This window comes from Salvelinus fontinalis, unplaced genomic scaffold (assembly GCF_029448725.1).
Source record: "Salvelinus fontinalis isolate EN_2023a unplaced genomic scaffold, ASM2944872v1 scaffold_0015, whole genome shotgun sequence".
Classification (NCBI taxonomy): domain Eukaryota; kingdom Metazoa; phylum Chordata; class Actinopteri; order Salmoniformes; family Salmonidae; genus Salvelinus; species Salvelinus fontinalis.
In genome coordinates this window covers 176,514-198,993 of record NW_026600224.1, presented here as the reverse complement: position 1 = coordinate 198,993, position 22,480 = coordinate 176,514, and the positions used below count along the sequence as shown (strand labels likewise).

Below are 22,480 nucleotides of genomic sequence, written 5' to 3'. Positions count from 1 at the left end.
GTATTAGTGAGTTAATCGTAGAGGTGTTAGTGAGTTAATCGTAGAGGTATTAGTGAGTTAATCGTAGAGGTATTAGTGAGTTAATCGTAGAGGTGTTAGTGAGTTAATCGTAGAGGTGTTAGTGAGTTAATCGTAGAGGTGTTAGTGAGTTAATCGTAGAGGTATTAGTGAGTTAATCGTAGAGGTATTAGTGAGTTAATCGTAGAGGTGTTAGTGAGTTAATCGTAGAGGTATTAGTGAGTTAATCGTAGAGGTATTAGTGAGTTAATCGTAGAGGTGTTAGTGAGTTAATCGTAGAGGTGTTAGTGAGTTAATCGTAGAGGTATTAGTGAGTTAATCGTAGAGGTATTAGTGAGTTAATCGTAGAGGTGTTAGTGAGTTAATCGTAGAGGTATTAGTGAGTTAATCGTAGAGGTATTAGTGAGTTAATCGTAGAGGTGTTAGTGAGTTAATCGTAGAGGTGTTAGTGAGTTAATCGTAGAGGTGTTAGTGAGTTAACCGTAGAGGTATTAGTGAGTTAACCGTAGAGGTATTAGTGAGTTAATCGTAGAGGTGTTAGTGAGTTAATCGTAGAGGTGTTAGTGAGTTAATCGTAGAGGTGTTAGTGAGTTAATCGTAGAGGTATTAGTGAGTTAATCGTAGAGGTATTAGTGAGTTAATCGTAGAGGTGTTAGTGAGTTAATCGTAGAGGTGTTAGTGAGTTAATCGTAGAGGTATTAGTGAGTTAATCGTAGAGGTATTAGTGAGTTAATCGTAGAGGTATTAGTGAGTTAATCGTAGAGGTATTAGTGAGTTAATCGTAGAGGTGTTAGTGAGTTAATCGTAGAGGTGTTAGTGAGTTAATCGTAGAGGTGTTAGTGAGTTAATCGTAGAGGTGTTAGTGAGTTAATCGTAGAGGTGTTAGTGAGTTAATCGTAGAGGTGTTAGTGAGTTAATCGTAGAGGTGTTAGTGAGTTAATCGTAGAGGTGTTAGTGAGTTAATCGTAGAGGTGTTAGTGAGTTAATCGTAGAGGTGTTAGTGAGTTAATCGTAGAGGTGTTAGTGAGTTAATCGTAGAGGTGTTAGTGAGTTAATCGTAGAGGTGTTAGTGAGTTAATCGTAGAGGTGTTAGTGAGTTAATCGTAGAGGTGTTAGTGAGTTAATCGTAGAGGTATTAGTGAGTTAATCGTAGAGGTGTTAGTGAGTTAATCGTAGAGGTGTTAGTGAGTTAATCGTAGAGGTATTAGTGAGTTAATCGTAGAGGTGTTAGTGAGTTAATCGTAGAGGTGTTAGTGAGTTAATCGTAGAGGTGTTAGTGAGTTAACCGTAGAGGTGTTAGTGAGTTAATCGTAGAGGTGTTAGTGAGTTAATCGTAGAGGTGTTAGTGAGTTAATCGTAGAGGTGTTAGTGAGTTAATCGTAGAGGTGTTAGTGAGTTAATCGTAGAGGTGTTAGTGAGTTAATCGTAGAGGTGTTAGTGAGTTAATCGTAGAGGTGTTAGTGAGTTAATCGTAGAGGTGTTAGTGAGTTAATCGTAGAGGTGTTAGTGAGTTAATCGTAGAGGTGTTAGTGAGTTAATCGTAGAGGTGTTAGTGAGTTAATCGTAGAGGTGTTAGTGAGTTAATCGTAGAGGTGTTAGTGAGTTAATCGTAGAGGTGTTAGTGAGTTAATCGTAGAGGTGTTAGTGAGTTAATCGTAGAGGTGTTAGTGAGTTAATCGTAGAGGTGTTAGTGAGTTAATCGTAGAGGTATTAGTGAGTTAATCGTAGAGGTATTAGTGAGTTAATCGTAGAGGTGTTAGTGAGTTAATCGTAGAGGTGTTAGTGAGTTAATCGTAGAGGTGTTAGTGAGTTAATCGTAGAGGTGTTAGTGAGTTAACCGTAGAGGTGTTAGTGAGTTAATCGTAGAGGTGTTAGTGAGTTAATCGTAGAGGTGTTAGTGAGTTAATCGTAGAGGTGTTAGTGAGTTAATCGTAGAGGTGTTAGTGAGTTAATCGTAGAGGTGTTAGTGAGTTAATCGTAGAGGTGTTAGTGAGTTAATCGTAGAGGTGTTAGTGAGTTAATCGTAGAGGTGTTAGTGAGTTAATCGTAGAGGTGTTAGTGAGTTAATCGTAGAGGTGTTAGTGAGTTAATCGTAGAGGTGTTAGTGAGTTAATCGTAGAGGTGTTAGTGAGTTAATCGTAGAGGTGTTAGTGAGTTAATCGTAGAGGTGTTAGTGAGTTAATCGTAGAGGTATTAGTGAGTTAATCGTAGAGGTGTTAGTGAGTTAATCGTAGAGGTGTTAGTGAGTTAATCGTAGAGGTATTAGTGAGTTAATCGTAGAGGTATTAGTGAGTTAATCGTAGAGGTGTTAGTGAGTTAATCGTAGAGGTGTTAGTGAGTTAATCGTAGAGGTATTAGTGAGTTAATCGTAGAGGTGTTAGTGAGTTAATCGTAGAGGTATTAGTGAGTTAATCGTAGAGGTGTTAGTGAGTTAATCGTAGAGGTGTTAGTGAGTTAATCGTAGAGGTATTAGTGAGTTAATCGTAGAGGTATTAGTGAGTTAATCGTAGAGGTATTAGTGAGTTAATCGTAGAGGTGTTAGTGAGTTAATCGTAGAGGTATTAGTGAGTTAATCGTAGAGGTGTTTACTATAGGTAGTCGCATGTTGCTAAAATCTCTAAAATCGCGCCTCCTTTTTTGGAGGTGTGGAGAATTTTGTTTTAGCTAAAAATGTTAGATTCCAGCAGCTACGTTTTTTGGGGGATGTTACCTGTCAAGAACCCTCCCACCCAAAAGCCCGTAGAAGCATTATGTTATGTTCGTCACTGTTTTACGACCACATAGGAAACATTTTGGAGAGTTGCTACGTATGCTAGTTTGCAACATTGCAGAAAATGGAAGAAACCCTGCAGGCAAAACTATCCAGAAGTTGGTCTGTACCCAACATCCATCTGATGAGGTCTATACCCAACATCCATCTGATGAGGTCTATACCCAACATCCATCTGATGAGGTCTATACCCAACATCCAGTTGATGAGGTCTATACCCAACATCCATCTGATGAGGTCTATACCCAACATCCATCTGATGAGGTCTATACCCAACATCCAGTTGATGAGGTCTATACCCAACATCCATCTGATGAGGTCTATACCCAACATCCATCTGATGAGGTCTATACCCAACATCCAGCTGATGAGGTCTATACCCAACATCCAGTTGATGAGGTCTATACCCAACATCCAGTTGATGAGGTCTGTACCCAACATCCATCTGATGAGGTCTGTACCCAACATCCATCTGACGAGGTCTATACCCAACATCCACCTGATGAGATCTATAGCCAACATCCATCTGATGAGGTCTATACCCAACATCCATCTGATGAGGTCTATACCCAACATCCATCTGATGAGGTATATACCCAACATCCAGTTGATGAGGTCTATACCCAACATCCAGTTGATGAGGTCTATACCCAACATCCATCTGATGAGGTCTATACCCAACATCCATCTGATGAGGTCTATACCCAACATCCATCTGATGAGGTCTATACCCAACATCCAGTTGATGAGGTCTATACCCAACATCCAGTTGATGAGGTCTATACCCAACATCCATCTGATGAGGTCTATACCCAACATCCATCTGATGAGGTATATACCCAACATCCAGTTGATGAGGTCTATACCCAACATCCATCTGATGAGGTCTATACTCAACATCCATCTGATGAGATCTATACCCAACATCCATCTGATGAGGTCTGTACCCAACATCCATCTGATGAGGTCTATACCCAACATCCATCTGATGAGGTCTATAGCCAACATCCATCTGATGAGGTCTATACCCAACATCCATCTGATGAGATCTATACCCAACATCCATCTGATGAGGTCTATACCCAACATCCATCTGTTGAGGTCTATACCCAACATCCATCTGATGAGGTCTGTACCCAACATCCATCTGATGAGGTCTATACCCAACATCCATCTGATGAGGTCTATACCCAACATCCATCTGATGAAGGCAACACACCTTCTCTGTTTGAACACATTATGAGTGGGCACCTTTGGAGCTCCGCCCACGCAAGGCATTTGATTGGTTTGACGTGTTGCTAGGGGTTACCGATTTGAACAGGGTTTCCACCCACCTCTATCTACTTTGTATCATTGACTTCACCAGGCTTTCCATGTAGGGACTCCTGCTTCTCCGCAAGGCTCCTCGGTATGTTATGTAAGTAGCATGTTGTGTAGGTCATGTTGTGTTGTTCTGTTGCAGGGTTTTGATCCTCATCCTCACATGAGACCAGGTCTTCCAGCCAGTCACACCTCCATATCTGGAGGGAAACCGTAAGTACCTTACACGCTCTGGGTTCTGCTCTTAGTCTGTCTGTCTCTCTCTCTGGCTGACTGTCTCTCTGTCTGTCTCTCTGGCTCTCTGGCTGACTGTCTCTCTGTCTGTCTCTCTGGCTCTCTGGCTGACTGTCTCTCTGTCTGTCTCTCTGGCTCTCTGGCTGACTGTCTCTCTGTCTGTCGCTCTCTCTGGCTCTCTGGCTGACTGTCTCTCTGTTTGATTGTCTCTCTGTCTTTCTCTGTCTGTCTCTCTTTCATTCTCGCTCGCTCTCTCCCTGTCTGTCTCTCTCTCTCTCTGGCTCTCTGGCTGACTGTCTCTCTGTCCTGATTGTCTCTCTGTCTTTCTCTGTCTGTCTCTCTTTCATTCTCGCTCGCTCTCTCCCTGTCTGTCTCTCTCTCTCTGGCTCTCTGGCTGACTGTCTCTCTGTCCTGATTGTCTCTCTGTCTTTCTCTGTCTGTCTCTCTTTCATTCTCGCTCGCTCTCTCCCTGTCTGTCTCTCTCTCTCTCTGGCTCTCTGGCTGATTGTCTCTCTGTCCTGATTGTCTCTCTGTCCTGATTGTCTCTCTGTCTTTCTCTGTCGGTCTCTCTTTCATTCTCGCTCGCTCTCTCCCTGTCTGTTTCTCTCTCTCCCTGTCTGCCTCTCTGTCTGTCTTAGATGAAGTCCTTCAGTCCTACACTACTTATCTCTTAGAATAACAATCATCGGGGTCATGTTCATTACCGTAACAAAACCTCTTGCAAAGGAAAGCTAAAATGAGTGTTTGTTATTAGATAACTCCAGGGAGTCCCTTCCTGTTTCAGTCCGTTTTCTTCCATTTGGTACCAAATGAACACTACCCAGCAGTACTAACGAGAGCCTGTGTCTCATCCGCCAGAGCCTACTCCTTCCACGTGAGTGCGGACGGCCAGATGCAGCCGGTGCCGTTCCCTCCGGACGCCCTGATAGGCCCGGGGATCCCCCGGCACGCCCGCCAGATCAACACGCTGAGCCACGGCGAGGTGGTGTGTGCCGTCACCATCTCCAATCCAACCAGACACGTCTACACGGGAGGGAAGGGCTGTGTCAAGATCTGGGACATCAGCCAGCCGGGCAGCAAGAGCCCTGTGTCACAACTCGACTGTCTGGTGAGGACAATATTATACTATATAATACTATATAATACTATGGAATATCTAGGACACCAGCCAGTCAACAAGAGTCCTGTCTCTCTACTAGACTGTCTGGTGAGGACAATATTATACTATATAATACTATATAATACTATATAATATCTGGGACATCAGCCAGCCGGGCAGCAAGAGCCCTGTGTCACAACTAGACTGTCTGGTGAGGACAATATTATACTATATAATACTATATAATATCTGGGACATCAGCCAGCCGGGCAGCAAGAGTCCTGTGTCACAACTAGACTGTCTGGTGAGGACAATATTATACTATATAATACTATATAATATCTGGGACATCAGCCAGCCGGGCAGCAAGAGTCCTGTGTCACAACTAGACTGTCTGGTGAGGACAATATTATACTATATAATACTATATAATATCTGGGACATCAGCCAGCCGGGCAGCAAGAGCCCTGTGTCACAACTAGACTGTCTGGTGAGGACAATATTATACTATATAATACTATATAATATCTGGGACATCAGCCAGCCGGGCAGCAAGAGCCCTGTGTCACAACTCGACTGTCTGGTGAGGACAATATTATACTATATAATACTATATAATACTATGGAATATCTAGGACACCAGCCAGTCAACAAGAGTCCTGTGTCACAACTCGACTGTCTGGTGAGGACAATATTATACTATATAATACTATATTATACTATATAAAACTATATTATACTATATAATACTATATAATACTATGGAATATCTAGGACACCAGCCAGTCAACAAGAGCCCTGTGTCACAACTAGACTGTCTGGTGAGGACAATATTATACTATATAATACTATATTATACTATATAATACTATATAATACTATGGAATATCTAGGACACCAGCCAGTCAACAAGAGTCCTGTCTCTCTACTAGACTGTCTGGTGAGGACAATATTATACTATATAATACTATATAATACTGTGGAATATCTAGGGAACCAGCCAGTCAACAAGTCCTGTCTCTCTACTAGACTGTCTGGTGAGGACAATATTATACTATATAATACTATATAATACTATGGAATATCTAGGACACCAGCCAGTCAACAAGAGTCCTGTCTCTCTACTAGACTGTCTGGTGAGGACAATATTATACTATATAATACTATATAATACTATATAATATCTGGGACACCAGCCAGTCAACAAGAGTCCTGTCTCCCAACTAGACTGTCTGGTGAGGACAATATTATACTATATAATACTATATAAAACTATATAAAACTATATAATACTATATAATACTATATAATACTATATAATACTATATAATACTATATTAAACTATATAATACTATATTATACTATATAATACTATGGAATATCTTAATACTGCTGTTGTTGCTACTACTTCACTTGTTTACTTTGATCTAAGTCGTTTTAGTTTGTGTATTTTTATTTTATTTATCTGTTATTTTACCAGGTAAGTTGACTGAGAACACGTTCTCATTTGCAGCAACGACCTGGGGAATAGTTACAGGGGAGAGGAGGGGGATGAATGAGCCAATTGTAAACTGGGGATTATTAGGTGACCGTGATGGTTGAGGGCCAGATTGGGAATTTAGCCAGGACACAGAGTGTGATCCTTGAGTGGGAATGGAACCCTTGACCTTAACATGGCCTTAACAACCAACCAAACAGCACCACTTTTCACTGCTGCAGTCTAGATATGTTTACTACGATGGTAGAAATACAATGAATGTTCCGTCTGTCTGTCTGTCTGACTCTCCGTCTGACTCTCTGACTCTCTGTCTCTCTGTCTGTCTGTCTGTCTGTCTGTCTCTGTCTGTCTGTCTGTCTGTCTGTCCTGTTGTCTGTCTCTGTCTGTCTGTCTCTGTCTGTCTGTCTGTCCTGTTGTCTGTCTGTCTGACTGGCTGTCTGTCTGTCTGTCCTGTTGTCTGTCTGTCTGTCCTGTTGTCTGTCTGTCTGTCTGTCTGTCTGTCCTGTTGTCTGTCTCTGTCTGTCTGTCTGTCATGTTGTCTGTCCTGTTGTCTGTCTGTCTGTCTGTCTGTCCTGTTGTCTGTCTCTGTCTGTCTGTCTGTCCTGTTGTCTGTCTGTCTCTGTCTGTCTGTCTCTGTCTGTCTGTCTCTCTGTCTGTCCTGTTGTCTGTCTGTCCTGTTGTCTGTCTGTCTCTGTCTGTCTGTCTCTGTCTGTCTGTCTCTGTCTGTCTGTCTCTCTGTCTGTCCTATTGTCTGTCTGTCTGTCTGTCTGTCTGTCTGTCCTGTTGTCTGTCTGTCAGTCTGTCTGTCTGTCTGTCAGTCTGTCTGTCTGTCTGTCTGTCTGTCTGTCTGTCTGTGTCTGTCTGTGTCTGTCTGTCTGTGTCTGTCTGTCTGTCTGTCTGTCTGTCTGTCTGTCTGTCTGTGTCTGTCTGTCTGTCTGTCTGTCCTGTTGTCTGTCTGTCTGTCTGTCTGTCTGTCTGTCTGTCCTGTTGTCTGTCTGTCTGTCTGTCTGTCTGTCTGTCTGTCTGTCTGTCTGTGGCTAGAACCTCAGGCCTGATCCTGATCTAAAGGATGTATTGATTAGTCTGTTCCCTCTGTCTACCAGAACAGGGATAACTACATCCGTTCCTGTAAGCTGCTCCCCGACGGTCGTACCCTCATCGTAGGAGGAGAGGCCAGTACTTTAACCATCTGGGATCTGGCCTCCCAGACGCCTCGTATCAAGGCTGAGCTGACGTCTTCCGCCCCGGCCTGCTACGCCCTCGCCATCTCCCCAGACGCCAAGGTCTGTTTCTCCTGTTGCAGCGATGGGAACATCGCCGTCTGGGACCTGCACAACCAGACTCTCGTCAGGTAGGAGAAGATGGAATGGATGTGGCTTCTACTGGTATGTGGGGGTTTCTGAGCACAACAAACCGAGGTTTATTGGTCGCATACACAGACTTGCAGATGTTGTCGCAGGTGCAGCTCAATGTTTGTGTTTCTAGTTCCAACAGTGCAGTAATAATATCTAGCAATAATGAAAAACAATTCATACATAATTCAGATTTTTAAGTTTATAAATTATTTAGGATGAACCATGACTAGAATACAGTATATACATATGAAGTGGACGGTAGTAGTTATATAGGATGAACCATGACTAGATTACAGTATATACATATGACGTGGGTAAACCAGTATGTAAACATTATTAAAGTGACCAGTGTTCAATGATTCTATGTACATAGGGCAGTAGTCTCTAAGGTGCAGGGTTGAGTATCTAGCCACTCGAGAGCACCCTTACCTGCCGATCTATATATTACGTCTCCGTAATCTAGCATGGGTAGGATGGTCGTCTGAATCAGGGTTAGTTTGGCAGCTGGGGTGAAAGAGGAGCCATTACGATAGAGGAAACCAAGTCTAGATTTAACTTTAGCCTGCAGCTTTGATATGTGCTGAGAGAAGGACAGTGTACCGTCTAGCCATACTCCCAAATACTTATATGAGGTGACTACCTCAAGCTCCAAACCCTCAGAGGTAGTAATCACACCGGTGGGGAGAGGGGCATTCTTCTAACCAAACCACATGACCTTTGTTTTGGAGGTGTTCAGGACAAGGTTAAGGGCAGAAAAAGCTTGTTGGACACGAAGAAAGATTTGTTGTAGAGCGTTTAACACAAAAACCCGGGTAGGGGCCAGCTGAGTATAACACTGTATCATCTGCATATAAATGGATGAGAGAGCTTCCTACTGCCTGAGCTATGTTGTTGATGTAAATTGAGAAGAGCCTGGGGCCTATGATCGAGCCTTGGGGTACTCCCTTGGTGACAGGCAGTGGCTGAGACAGCCGATGTTCTGACTTTATACACTGCGCTCTTTGAGAGAGGTAGTTTAGCAAACCAGGCCAAAGACCCCTCAGAGACACCAATACTCCGTAGCCGGCCCACAAGAATGGAATGGTCTACCGTATCAAAACCTTTGGTCAAGTCAATACAAATAGCAGCACAACATTGCTTAGAATCAAGGGCAATGGTGACATCATTGAGGACCTTTAAGGTTGCAGTGACACATCCATAACCCGGGAGGAAACCAGATTGCATACCAGAGAGAATACTATAGACATCAAGAAAGCCAGTCAGTTGATTATGGACAGGTTTTTCCAACACACTTGATAAACAGGGCAAAATAGAGGCCTGTAACAGTTAGGATCAGATTGATCTCTCCCTTTAAATGAAAGGATGAACTGTGGCTGCCTTCCAAGCAATGGGAACCTCCCCAGAAAGGAGAGACAGTTTCAAAAGGTTGGAGACAGTGATGACCTTAAAGAAGAAAGGGTCTAAACCATCTGACCCAGATGTTTTTCGGGTCAAGTTTAAGGAGCTCCTTTAGCACCTCAGACTCAGTGACCGCCTGCAGGGAGAAACTTTGTAGCGGGGCAGGGGAAAAAGAGGAAGAAGCATCGGGGATAGTCGCATTAGAAGGGGTGGGAGATGATAAAATGCTGGACGGGCAAGGAGGCGTGGCTGAGTCAAATAGGAATCCTGACTTAATGAAGTGGTGATTAAAGAGCTCAGCCATGTGCTTCTTGTCAGTAACAACCACATCATCATCATTAAGGGACAGCTGTGAGGGGGAGGGTTTATTCTCCAGGTCTTTAACCGTTTTCCAGAACTTCTCGGGGTTAGACCCACAGAGAGAGAACTGCTCCTTAAAGTAACTAACTCTGGCCTTCTGGATAGCCTGAGTGCACTTATTTCTCATTTGCCTGAGTATGCGTGTGCCGAGCCTTTGTTGCAATTCTTGAGGTGGAGTAACTCTGCCAGATCACGGTCAAACCAGGGGCTGAACCTGTTTTTAATTCTCATTTTCTTTATGGGGGTGTGTTTGTTAACAATATCACTAAAAATATCAAAAAAGAAGGTCCAAGCGTCTTCGACAGAGGGGATCAAGCTGATTCTAAACCATTTTACAGAGGCCAGTTCATGAAGGAAGGCTTGCTTATTAACGTTTTTTAGCAAGCGTCTATGACAAATCAGGACAGGTCGTTTCACTGAGCAGCCATTACGAACACAGGCTGTAAAACAGTGATCACTAAGTTCATTACAGAAAACACCAGACGGATACCTATCAGGATTATTTGTGAGGATAATATCGAGAAGAGTAGCCTTTTCTGAGTGTTTGGTGTCATATCTTGTGGGATTGGTGATAATCGGAGAGAGATTTAGAGAGTCCCATTGCTTTTAGGACTTGGTCAGGTGGTTTAAGCATGTCCCAGTTTAGGTCACCTAGCAGGACGAATTCAGAAAATGTAATCTCTCCACATGCCCTGAGGATGCGGGTTGGGGTGCTATCTGGGCCGGCAGCTTTGCAACGGTTAACATGCTTAAATGACTTACGTTGTTCTTGCTTTCCCTTTATAAATCGGTGATTGTCTGGAGTCCCTCCTACATACGTCTAGCGTCTGAGCCGTTGAATTGCGACTCTACTTTTGTCTTTGTACTGTCGTATTGCCTTACGGAGGTCATAGTTCCCAGTCACTTTGCCACCGTTAAATGCAGTGGTTTGCGCTTTCAGTTTTGCGTGAAAGCTGCCGTCTGTCCGCCGTTACTGGTTACTGGATAAGTTGTGATCCTCGCTGTAGGAACAACATCTTGGTCCCTGAAGGGAGACTAGCAATGATTCAGGGTCTGTGTTTCCGTTGTAGCACAAGAGATGGATTGATACAATTTTTGGCAGGGTTTACCTCAGATTTCCTTTATTAAAGTCCCAAGCTACATTGTAAAGTCCCAAGCTACAGTAAATGTTGCCTCATGTCATGACGTTGGCAGTGGGGGTAGGTTTATGACAGTCATAAATACCTCTTTCCCCCTTTTTCTCTCTCCCCACTATAACTGATGTGACATAAGAAAACCCCTTGGTTAACATAGAGATTCTGGGGACATCAGAAGGTGGGGGGGAAATGAACTATATTCTGGTAATCCGACCAACTGAACATATGCGGTGGTACTTAAGGTATATTATGTCAGTTCGGTTGCCCTCTGACACATTCTCATCAATGATAGAATGACAGAAACTCTACTGTGGAAAGTCTAAACCTCAGAGGTATCTGATTCACATGGAATTGTTGTTTAATTCAAATGTTTGAATATGAAATTATTTGTGAAGAGATGAAATGTAATTTTTGCTTCCAAATGAGAGATTTGTGTTTTCATGAGTTTGGCTTCTGCTCAACCAGGGGCCCGCCCCTGTGAAGAGACATGGGTTATAAACTTTTCAGACACACCCCTCTCCCTCCACTATAAAAGCCATTGACAAAAATATAACTTCCTGTTCCGGGTACACTAGGATGACGACCCGATATCAGAATGGTTCAGATACTAACTACAGAACTAAGCCAACATCAGCATGGACTTTGGTTGAAAATGGTATGAACTTTGAACTCGTATTCACTACACAAGTGATACCTCCTAGCCGTTGAGTTAGCAACGGCCGCTACAAACGCAGGTTAGGAAGGACAGTCAAAGTATCCCGTCTCTACACATCGACATTACTCCAACGAATCCAGTGACCACCAGAGACATTCTTCAGAGGACTCGGGTTGGCGATACGGTCTTCCATCTACCACCAACCTACTGAAGCGCAGCTCAGAGTAAATATTTATTGCATTTTCCTTTTCCAAATGGGCGGTAATTTAGAATGCATAAGATACTGTATTTACGATAACACAGCTCGCCTCTGTTCCAGTCTCCCGCTCCTTCACTAAAATCCCGCCCCTTGTGTAACAAGCTGTCATATCTATTCTGCCCGCTAGGGACGTTTTCCTTTATGACGGCACTTTGTAATCAAGTTATGATTTAATTGTGTATGTGTGTATGTGTGATTAGTTAGGTATTTAGTAAATAAATAATTAAACCCAATTTTGTATTGCTGATTCAACTTGTTAGCCAGGATTCTTGCAGATAACCAAGGATTTACAACTTTCAGATGAGACTGAATAAAATGACGATTAATGTGACTGTTATGGATGTAAAATATTACTAAATCTTTAAGAGTTTATTCGAAAGATAACAGCTCTATAAATATTATTTTGTGGTGTCCCTCTCTAGTTGATTAATATTTACATGATTAGTTCAATCAGGTAATATTAATTACGGATAAATTATTTTATAGAATAGCATGTCATAGCAATTAATCTGGCATAGTCAAAGACACGACACTCACGATATGCAGTTTCCACTTTACACAAACAGTTCCTTCGGAAAGTATTCAGACCCCTTGACTTGTTTTTACGTTACAGCCTTATTCTAAAATATATTTAAAATATATATTATCCTCAGCAATCTACGCACAATAATGACAAAGCAAAAACAGGTTTAGATTTTTTTTGCAAATGTATTAAAAATGTAAGACGGACATCTTAATTACATAAGTATTCAGACCCGTTGCTATGAGACTAGAAATTGAACTCAGGTGCATCCTGTTTCCATTGATCATCCTTGAGATGTTTCTACAACTTGATTGGAGTTCACCTGTGGTAAATTCAATTGATTGGACATGATTTGGAAAGGCACACACCTGTCTATATAAAGTCTCACAGTTGACAATGCATGTCAGAACAAAAACCAAGCCATGAGGTCAAAGGAATTGTCCGTAGAGCTCCGAGACAGGATTGTGTCGAGGCACAGATCTGGTGAAGGGAACCAAAACATTTCTGCAGCATTGAAGGTCCCCAAGAACACAGAGGCCTCCATCATTCTTAAATGGAAGAAGTTTGGAACCACCAAGACTCTTTCTAGAGCTGGCCGCCCGGCCAAACTGAGCAATCAGGGAAGAAGGGCCTTGGTCAGGGAGGTGACCAAGAACCCAATGTCCACTCTGACAGAGCTCCAGAGTTCTCAGTAGAGATGGGAGAACCTTCCAGAAGGACAACCATCTCTGCAGCACTCCGCCAATCAGGTCTTTATGGTAGAGTGGCCAGAGGGAAGCCACTCCTCAGTAAAAGGCACATGACAGCCCACTTGGAGTTTGCCAAAAGGCACCTAAAGACTCTCAGACCATGAGAAACAAGATTCTCTGGTCTGATGAAACCAAGATTGAAATCTTTGGCCTGAATGCCAAGCATCACGTCTGGAGGAAACCTGGCACCATCCCTACGGTGAAGCATGGTGGTGGCAGCATCATGCTGTGGGAATGTTTTTCAGCGGAAAGGCCTGGGAGACTAGTCAGGATCGAGGCAAAGATGAACAGAGCACAGAGAGATCTTTGATGAAAACCTGCTCCAGAGCGCTCTGGACCTCAGGCTGGGTTGAAGGTTCACCTTCACCTGAGGAGTGGAAGGTTCACCTTCAACCAGGACAATGACCCTAAGCACACAGCCAAGACAACGCATGAGTGGCTTCGGGACAAGTTTCTGAATGTTCTTGAGTAGCCCAGCCAATGCCCGATCAAAACATCTCTGGAGAGACCTGAAAATAGCATGTTTACAGTTCCTGTCTCTCTTTGGAAGGAGATCCTCGCCCTGAGCTTCTGTACTTTATTGTCGAGGGACTGAATGTAGTGAGTAATATATTCCGCAGCGGTGCACGCCACCTGAGTCTGACTAGGGCCCCACTCTTACCTCTTCTCTGGCGTCTGCGTTTTTGGTGCAGCCCCCAGGCTGAGTAGAGCTGCTTCGGGAAGTTCAGGCAAAGGATCCATCTCAGGGAGGTCTAGTTTCTGCTGCGTGACCTCCGATCTAATATCCAAAAGTTATTTCCAGGTGTAGGTGATAATACAAGAAACGTTCTGAGCAAATAATGTCTGAAAAACAGAGAGCTAGAATCAGGGCGACCGGGTCTGTCGGGCGCCATCTTGTCCCACCATGTGGTTTGTAAGAAGGTATAGATTGTAAGGACATTTTTTGTTGACTACCGGTGGTTTTTGTATGTTTGGTATTTTGTATGGCTTTCATGGTGGTTTATTATTTAAATCTGTGATTTTATGGTAGGGGTTTGTAAGGACACATTTGTCACTCTACCAGTGGGTTTAGGACATGGTCTGTAAGGACATTATTAGACTACCAGTGGGTTTAGGACATGGTCTTTAAGGACATTATTAGACTACTAGTGGGTTTAGGACATGGTCTGTAAGGACATTATTAGACTACTAGTGGGTTTAGGACATGGTCTGTAAGGACATTATTAGTCTACTAGTGGGTTTAGGACATGGTCTGTGAGGACATTATTAGACTACTAGTGGGTTTAGGACATGGTCTGTGGGGACATTATTAGACTACTAGTGGGTTTAGGACATGGTCTGTGGGGACATTATTAGACTACCAGTGGGTTTAGGACATGGTCTGTGGGGACATTATTAGACTACTAGTGGGTTTAGGACATGGTCTGTGGGGACATTATTAGACTACTAGTGGGTTTAGGACATGGTCTGTAAGGACATTATTAGACTACTAGTGGGTTTAGGACATGGTCTGTAAGGACATTATTAGACTACCAGTGGGTTTAGGACATGGTCTGTGAGGACATTATTAGACTACCAGTGGGTTTAGGACATGGTCTGTAAGGACATTATTAGACTACCAGTGGGTTTAGGACATGGTCTGTGAGGACATTATTAGACTACCAGTGGGTTTAGGACATGGTCTGTGGGGACATTATTAGACTACTAGTGGGTTTAGGACATGGTCTGTGGGGACATTATTAGACTACTAGTGGGTTTAGGACATGGTCTGTGAGGACATTATTAGACTACTAGTGGGTTTAGGACATGGTCTGTGAGGACATTATTAGACTACTAGTGGGTTTAGGACATGGTCTGTGGGGACATTATTAGACTACTAGTGGGTTTAGGACATGGTCTGTGGGGACATTATTAGACTACTAGTGGGTTTAGGACATGGTCTGTGGGGACATTATTAGACTACTAGTGGGTTTAGGACATGGTCTGTGGGGACATTATTAGACTACTAGTGGGTTTAGGACATGGTCTGTGGGGACATTATTAGACTACTAGTGGGTTTAGGACATGGTCTGTGGGGACATTATTAGACTAGTGGTTGTGTCGGTGTCGTGGCTCTACAGGTGTTTAGTGGTAAAGACATGGTTAACCAAGGATACATTATCCTGACATACGTGGTTTATAAGAACGTGCTTTGTAAAGAATAACCTTTCTGGTTTCTCACAGGCAGTTCCAGGGCCATACGGACGGGGCCAGCTGTATAGATATCTCTCACGACGGGACCAAGCTGTGGACAGGAGGTCTGGACAACACGGTACGTTCCTGGGACCTGAGAGAGGGACGGCAACTACAGCAGCACGACTTCACCTCACAGGTACGCTCACACACACACACACACACTCACACTCACACTCACACACACACACACGACTTCACCTCACAGGTACGCTCACACACACACACACACACTCACACTCACACTCACACACACACACACGACTTCACCTCACAGGTACGCTCACACACACACACACACACTCACACTCACACTCACACACACACCACTTCACCTCACAGGTACGCTCACACACACACACACACTCACACACACACACACACACACACACACGACTTCACCTCACAGGTACGCTCACAAACACACACACACACTCACACTCACACTCACACACACACCACTTCACCTCACAGGTACGCTCACACACACACACACACACACTCACACACACACACACACACACGACTTCACCTCACAGGTACGCTCTCTCACACACACACACACACACACACACACACACACGACTTCACCTCACAGGTACGCTCTCTCTCACACACACACACACTGGTATCAAAATCCCAGTTGCTACCTACTGCCGTTGTGCCCTTGAGCAAGGCTTATAACCCTCAAGCCAGGGCCCTACAGTGTGACCATTTCACTTGCAAATGTGTCTAAATATTTTTGCTCTGCGAACAGGAAGTTTACTTTAGGATCACCAGTGCGTCTAGGAAAAATGAAGGATTCTAGCTTTATTAACTCAAATATTTTTTAATTGTACTCCTAAATATCTTTGTGTGTTTCTACATTTTTCCAGCTTAAGCGATACACGTGCTCCTTGTTAAATAAAAAAATATAAATAATCTCAGTATATTGTATGTAACTCAATAGTCCCAAATGTATTAATAAAGATCGATCTGTCCCCCCCCCCCCCAGATCTTCTCTCTGGGATACTGTCCGACAGGGGAGTGGTTGGCTGTAGGGATGGAGAGCAGTAACGTAGAGGTCCTCCACCACACCAAACCTGACAAGTACCAGCTACATCTCCATGAGAGCTGTGTCCTCTCCCTCAAGTTCGCCAACTGCGGTAAGAACACACACACACACACACACACACACACACACACACACACACACACACACACACACACACACACACACACACACCACAGTACAAACCGCCCTGACCGAAGCTTAGGGAAAACACACACTACTTTGCCAAGTTGTACTGAGCTGACCTGGTTACATAGTGGCTGGTACCTTGCTGAAAAGGACAATGGAGGAGGGGATATCTGCCCCAGTCCAGTCTGGTTGGGGGTGACTTGGCTTAGTGGTTCCTTATCCACCTAGACTTGGCTTAGTGGTTCCTTATCCACCTAGACTTGGCTTAGTGGTTCCTTATCCACCTAGACTTGGCTTAGTGGTTCCTTATCCACCTAGACTTGGCTTAGTGGTTCCTTATCCACCTAGACTTGGCTTAGTGGTTCCTTATCCACCTAGACTTGGCTTCGTGGTTCCTTATCCCCCTAGACTTGGCTTAGTGGTTCCTTATCCACCTAGACTTGGCTTAGTGGTTCCTTATCCACCTAGACTTGGCTTAGTGGTTCCTTATCCACCTAGACTTGGCTTAGTGGTTCCTTAACCACCTAGACTTGGCTTAGTGGTTCCTTATCCACATAGACTTGGCTTAGTGGTTCCTTATCCACCTAGACTTGGCTTAGTGGTTCCTTATCCACCTAGACTTGGCTTAGTGGTTCCTTATCCACCTAGATGCTTGTTATCTGCATTGTGGATGTGGCTGTTCCATCAGTTGCTATTTCCATGACTCCATGGCCTGATCTCTCTCCTTCTCCCTCCGCCTCTAACTCCTTCTCCCTCTCCCTCCGTCTCTACCTCCCTCCCTCCTCTCCCTCCTTCTCCTTCTCCCTCCGTCTCTACCTCCCTCCCTCCTCTCCCTCCTTCTCCCTCTCCCTCCATCTCTACCTCCCTCCCTCCTTCTCCCTCTCCCTACATCTCTACCTCCCTCCCTCCTCTCCCTCCCTCCTTCTCCCTCTCCCTACATCTCTACCTCCCTCCCTCCTCTCCCTCCGTCTCTACCTCCCTCCCTCCTTTCTCCCTCTCCCTCCGTCTCTACCTCCCTCCCTCCTCTCCCTCCTTCTCCCTCTCCCTCCGTCTCTACCTCCCTCCCTCCTTCTCCCTCTCCCTCCGTCTCTACCTCCCTCCCTCCTCTCCCTCTCCCTCCCTCCCTCCTTCTCCCTCTCCCTCCGTCTCTACCTCCCTCCCTCCTTCTCCCTCTCCCTCCATCTCTACCTCCCTCCCTCCTTCTCCCTCTCCCTCCATCTCTACCTCCCTCCCTCCTTCTCCCTCTCCCTCCGTCTCTACCTCCCTCCCTCCTTCTCCCTCTCCCTCCATCTCTACCTCCCTCCCTCCTTCTCCCTCTCCCTCCATCTCTACCTCCCTCCCTCCTTCTCCCTCTCCCTCCGTCTCTACCTCCCTCCCTCCTTCTCCCTCTCCCTCCTCTCCCTCCGTCTCTACCTCCCTCCCTCCTCTCCCTCCTTCTCCCTCTCCCTCCTCTCCCTCCTTCTCCCTCTCCCTCCATCTCTACCTCCCTCCCTCCGTCTCTACCTCCCTCCCTCCTCTCCCTCCTCTCCCTCTCTCCCTCCTCTCCCTCCCTCCTCTCCCTCCCTCCCCCTCTCCCTCCTCCCTCCTCTCCCTCCCTCCCCCTCTCCCTCTCCCTCCTCTCCCTCCTTCTCCCTCTCCCTCCCCTCCCTCCCCCTCTCCCTCCTCTCCCTCCTCTCCTCCCTCCCTCCTCTCCCTCCTCTCTGCAGGTAAATGGTTTGTGTCTACAGGGAAGGACAATCTGCTGAACGCCTGGAGGACTCCATATGGTGCCAGTATATTCCAGGTATGTATACTGATCAATACACTAGAGCACAGGACAAGATAAACGTGTGTGTGTGTGTGTGTGTGTGTGTGTGTGTGTGTGTGTGTGTGTGTGTGTGTGTGTGTGTGTGTGTGTGTGTGTGTGTGTGTGTGTGTGTGTGTGTGTGTGTCACCCCTCAGATACTATAGTAATACTGATGTAACAACCGGTCTCTATCACTCCTTTATATACCATGCTTCTGAGTGTAACACATTTCCAAGTTTCACCCAGAATCTAACGGTTCTAAAGATGAATTTAGCCTTAAGACGCCTTTTAGTCAGCCGTTCTTTTTCCCAATTGAACCTTTTACATGTATTTAAACACAAACAAGGCTTGAGAGAGTGTGAAATAGGCCTAGATAGCTGTCAAATCTATGTCACGAAATATAGCATTGTGGTCCAATGTCCTCCGTCCACTTGGTTTGAGTGTAAGTGACTAAATGTGTTGTATCTCCCCTCTACAGTCGAAGGAGTCTTCGTCAGTCCTGAGCTGTGACATCTCTGCTGACGACAAGTACATCGTCACAGGCTCCGGGGACAAGAAGGCTACTGTCTACGAGGTCATCTACTAGAGACAGACACACAGACAATGGGATGGGATTATGGTGGAGGACCTCAGATGGGATCATGGTGGAGTGGAGGACCTCAGATGGGATTATGGTGGAGTGGAGGACCTCAGATGGGATTATGGTGGAGTGGAGGACCTCAGATGGGATTATGGTAGAGTGGAGGACCTCAGATGGGATTATGGTGGAGTGGAGGACCTCAGATGGGATTATGGTGGAGTGGAGGACCTCAGATGGGATTATGGTGGAGTGGAGGACCTCAGATGGGATTATGGTGGAGTGGAGGACCTCAGATGGGATTATGGTGGAGGGGAGGACCTCAGATGGGATTATGGTGGAGTGGAGGACCTCAAATGGGATTATGGTGGAGTGGAGGACCTCAGATGGGATTATGGTGGAGGGGAGGACCTCAGATGGGATTATGGTGGAGTGGAGGACCTCAGATTGGATTATGGTGGAGTGGAGGACCTCAGATTGGATTATGGTGGAGTGGAGGACCTCAGATTGGATTATGGTGGAGTGGAGGACCTCAGATGGGATTATGGTGGAGTGGAGGACCTCAGATTGGATTATGGTGGAGTGGAGGACCTCAGATGGGATTATGGTGGAGTGGAGGACCTCAGATGGGATTATGGTGGAGTGGAGGACCTCACATTGGATTATGGTGGAGTGGAGGACCTCAGATTGGATTATGGTGGAGTGGAGGACCTCATATGGGATTATGGTGGAGTGGAGGACCTCATACGGGATTATGGTGGAGTGGAGGACCTCAGATTGGATTATGGTGGAGTGGAGGACCTCAGATGGGATCATGGTGGAGTGGAGGACCTCAGATGGGATTATGGTGGAGTGGAGGACCTCAGATGGGATTATGGTGGAGTGGAGGACCTCAGATGGGATTATGGTAGAGTGGAGGACCTCAGATGGGATTATGGTGGAGTGGAGGACCTCAGATGGGATTATGGTGGAGTGGAGGACCTCAGATGGGATTATGGTGGAGTGGAGGACCTCATCATGCTCAGGAACACTGGATTACTCCTACCTCCCTCACAGAGACACACATCCTGGATGTGATGTTGGCGTTCTGGAGTCTGCTGGCCCACAGACCCCCCGGCTATCTGAGATGCTTCGCTGACCTGGGCAGGAGGGCCGGGCTGAGTTTGGCCAAACTTGACCAGTCTGGTATTGTGTCTCAGGCTTTCACTCGTTAGGACTAAGGAGTAGCACTACACTAGCTGAGTGAGTTAAGCTCCAGAAGAACTAAGAGAAGAAGAGAAATATTGTTTTTCTATTTGTTTTTTTGTGTCGCGGCGGCACAGAGAGGATAGAGGTTCGAGGTTCAGCGTGAAGAAGCAGCCTGTGTAAAGTCAAATGTACATAGTAGTTTAGCTAGTGTACAAGACGGCAGAATAACAGGCCTTTATATTGTGGTGTCCAGATCCACTCTCTCTGGTTCTGCCTGTGTGATGGTTCTCTCTGCATGTGTTATTGGGCTCCAGAGTGGCGCAGTGGTCGAAGGCACTGCATCTCCGTCCAAGAGGCGTCACTGCAGTCCCTGGTTCGACTCCAGGCTGCACATCCGGCCGTGATTGGGAGTCCCATAGGGTGGCGCACAATTGGCCCAGCATCGTCCGAGTTTGTAAATATTAATTTGTTCTTAACTGCCTGGTTAAATAAAGGTGAAATAAAAAATGTAACATGTTCTGTCCTCTCCTTGGATCTCTCTCAGGGCGATGAATATCTTTATAAAAAAAATGATTTATATTTTCCCGTTTTCATCTTTAATGCTCTTCTTTTGTCGTGTTCCTTTTCCAGCGTGACCTTTACATCCTGAAATGTAATTAGAATATTATCTAACCCCCCCCCCCCCCCTTCGTAGAGAATGACATGTTTTACTGGAGCACTGAACAAAAGCAAGAGAGGAACACGTGAAACATCATGTCTAGTGGATTGTAGCATACAATACCATTGTCTGTGTCCAGACCAGACCAGGACCCTGTATAGAGTAGTAGAGATGGAGCTGTAACCAGACCAGGACCCTGTATAGAGTAGTAGAGATGGAGCTGTTACCAGACCAGGACCCTGTATAGAGTAGTAGAGATGGAGCTGTTACCAGACCAGGACCCTGTATAGAGTAGTAGAGATGGAGCTGTTACCAGACCAGGACCCTGTATAGAGTAGTAGAGATGGAGCTGTTACCAGACCAGGACCCTGTATAGAGTAGTAGAGATGGAGCTGTTACCAGACCAGGACCCTGTATAGAGTAGTAGAGATGGAGCTGTTACCAGACCAGGACCCTGTATAGAGTAGTAGAGATGGAGCTGTTACCAGACCAGGACCCTGTATAGAGTAGTAGAGATGGAGCTGTAACCAGACCAGACCAGGACCCTGTATAGAGTAGTAGAGATGGAGCTGTAACCAGACCAGACCAGGACCCTGTATAGAGTAGTAGAGATGGAGCTGTTACCAGACCAGGACCCTGTATAGAGTAGTAGAGATGGAGCTGTTACCAGACCAGGACCCTGTATAGAGTAGTAGAGATGGAGCTGTAACCAGACCAGGACCCTGTATAGAGTAGTAGAGATGGAGCTGTTACCAGACCAGGACCCTGTATAGAGTAGTAGAGATGGAGCTGTTACCAGACCAGGACCCTGTATAGAGTAGTAGAGATGGAGCTGTAACCAGACCAGGACCCTGTATAGAGTAGTAGAGATGGAGCTGTTACCAGACCAGGACCCTGTATAGAGTAGTAGAGATGGAGCTGTAACCAGACCAGGACCCTGTATAGAGTAGTAGAGATGGAGCTGTAACCAGACCAGGACCCTGTATAGAGTAGTAGAGATGGAGCTGTAACCAGACCAGACCAGGACCCTGTATAGAGTAGTAGAGATGGAGCTGTTACCAGACCAGGACCCTGTATAGAGTAGTAGAGATGGAGCTGTAACCAGACCAGGACCCTGTATAGACAGACACAATGACCTCTCAGCATCAGTGGAGTTAATTTGGTACCAGTACAGTACTTCCCCTTTGGACTCTAGATTACAGAACACCTGTCTGTAACAGCCATGTTCTGTAATCTAGAGCGAAGGATGGCCTTAAATTCTAGTTTAGCGCAGCCAGTCCACAAGGAGGTGCTCTTACATTCTTTGGTGAAACCCTGGAATTCATTTGGTACCATTCATGCATTACTTATAAAACACGTTTACAACTGTTTTTATTCTGAAACATCAAATACTGTCATACCGTCAAAAATGAGAAATATACTGAACCAAAAATATAAACGCAACATTTGTAAAAAAAAAAATAATGATAATAATAAAAATAATA

At 45.2% G+C, this 22,480-nt stretch overlaps 1 protein-coding gene across 1 annotated transcript in view; it reads left to right on the top strand.

The window, feature by feature from the left end:
* The window catches only part of LOC129842126 (transducin-like enhancer protein 3-B), a 173,158-nt gene extending 152,308 nt beyond the window's left edge, over positions 1-20,850 (top strand). Inside the window, exons 15-21 of the mRNA XM_055910526.1 lie at positions 4,251-4,321; positions 5,201-5,450; positions 8,044-8,291; positions 15,599-15,746; positions 16,602-16,752; positions 18,494-18,570; positions 19,052-20,850. Of these exons, the coding sequence (XP_055766501.1) occupies positions 4,251-4,321; positions 5,201-5,450; positions 8,044-8,291; positions 15,599-15,746; positions 16,602-16,752; positions 18,494-18,570; positions 19,052-19,159 (1,053 nt within the window). The 3' untranslated portion in view covers positions 19,160-20,850. The remainder of the gene's footprint in view (positions 1-4,250; positions 4,322-5,200; positions 5,451-8,043; positions 8,292-15,598; positions 15,747-16,601; positions 16,753-18,493; positions 18,571-19,051) is intronic.
* Positions 20,851-22,480: the final 1,630 nt, after the last annotated feature.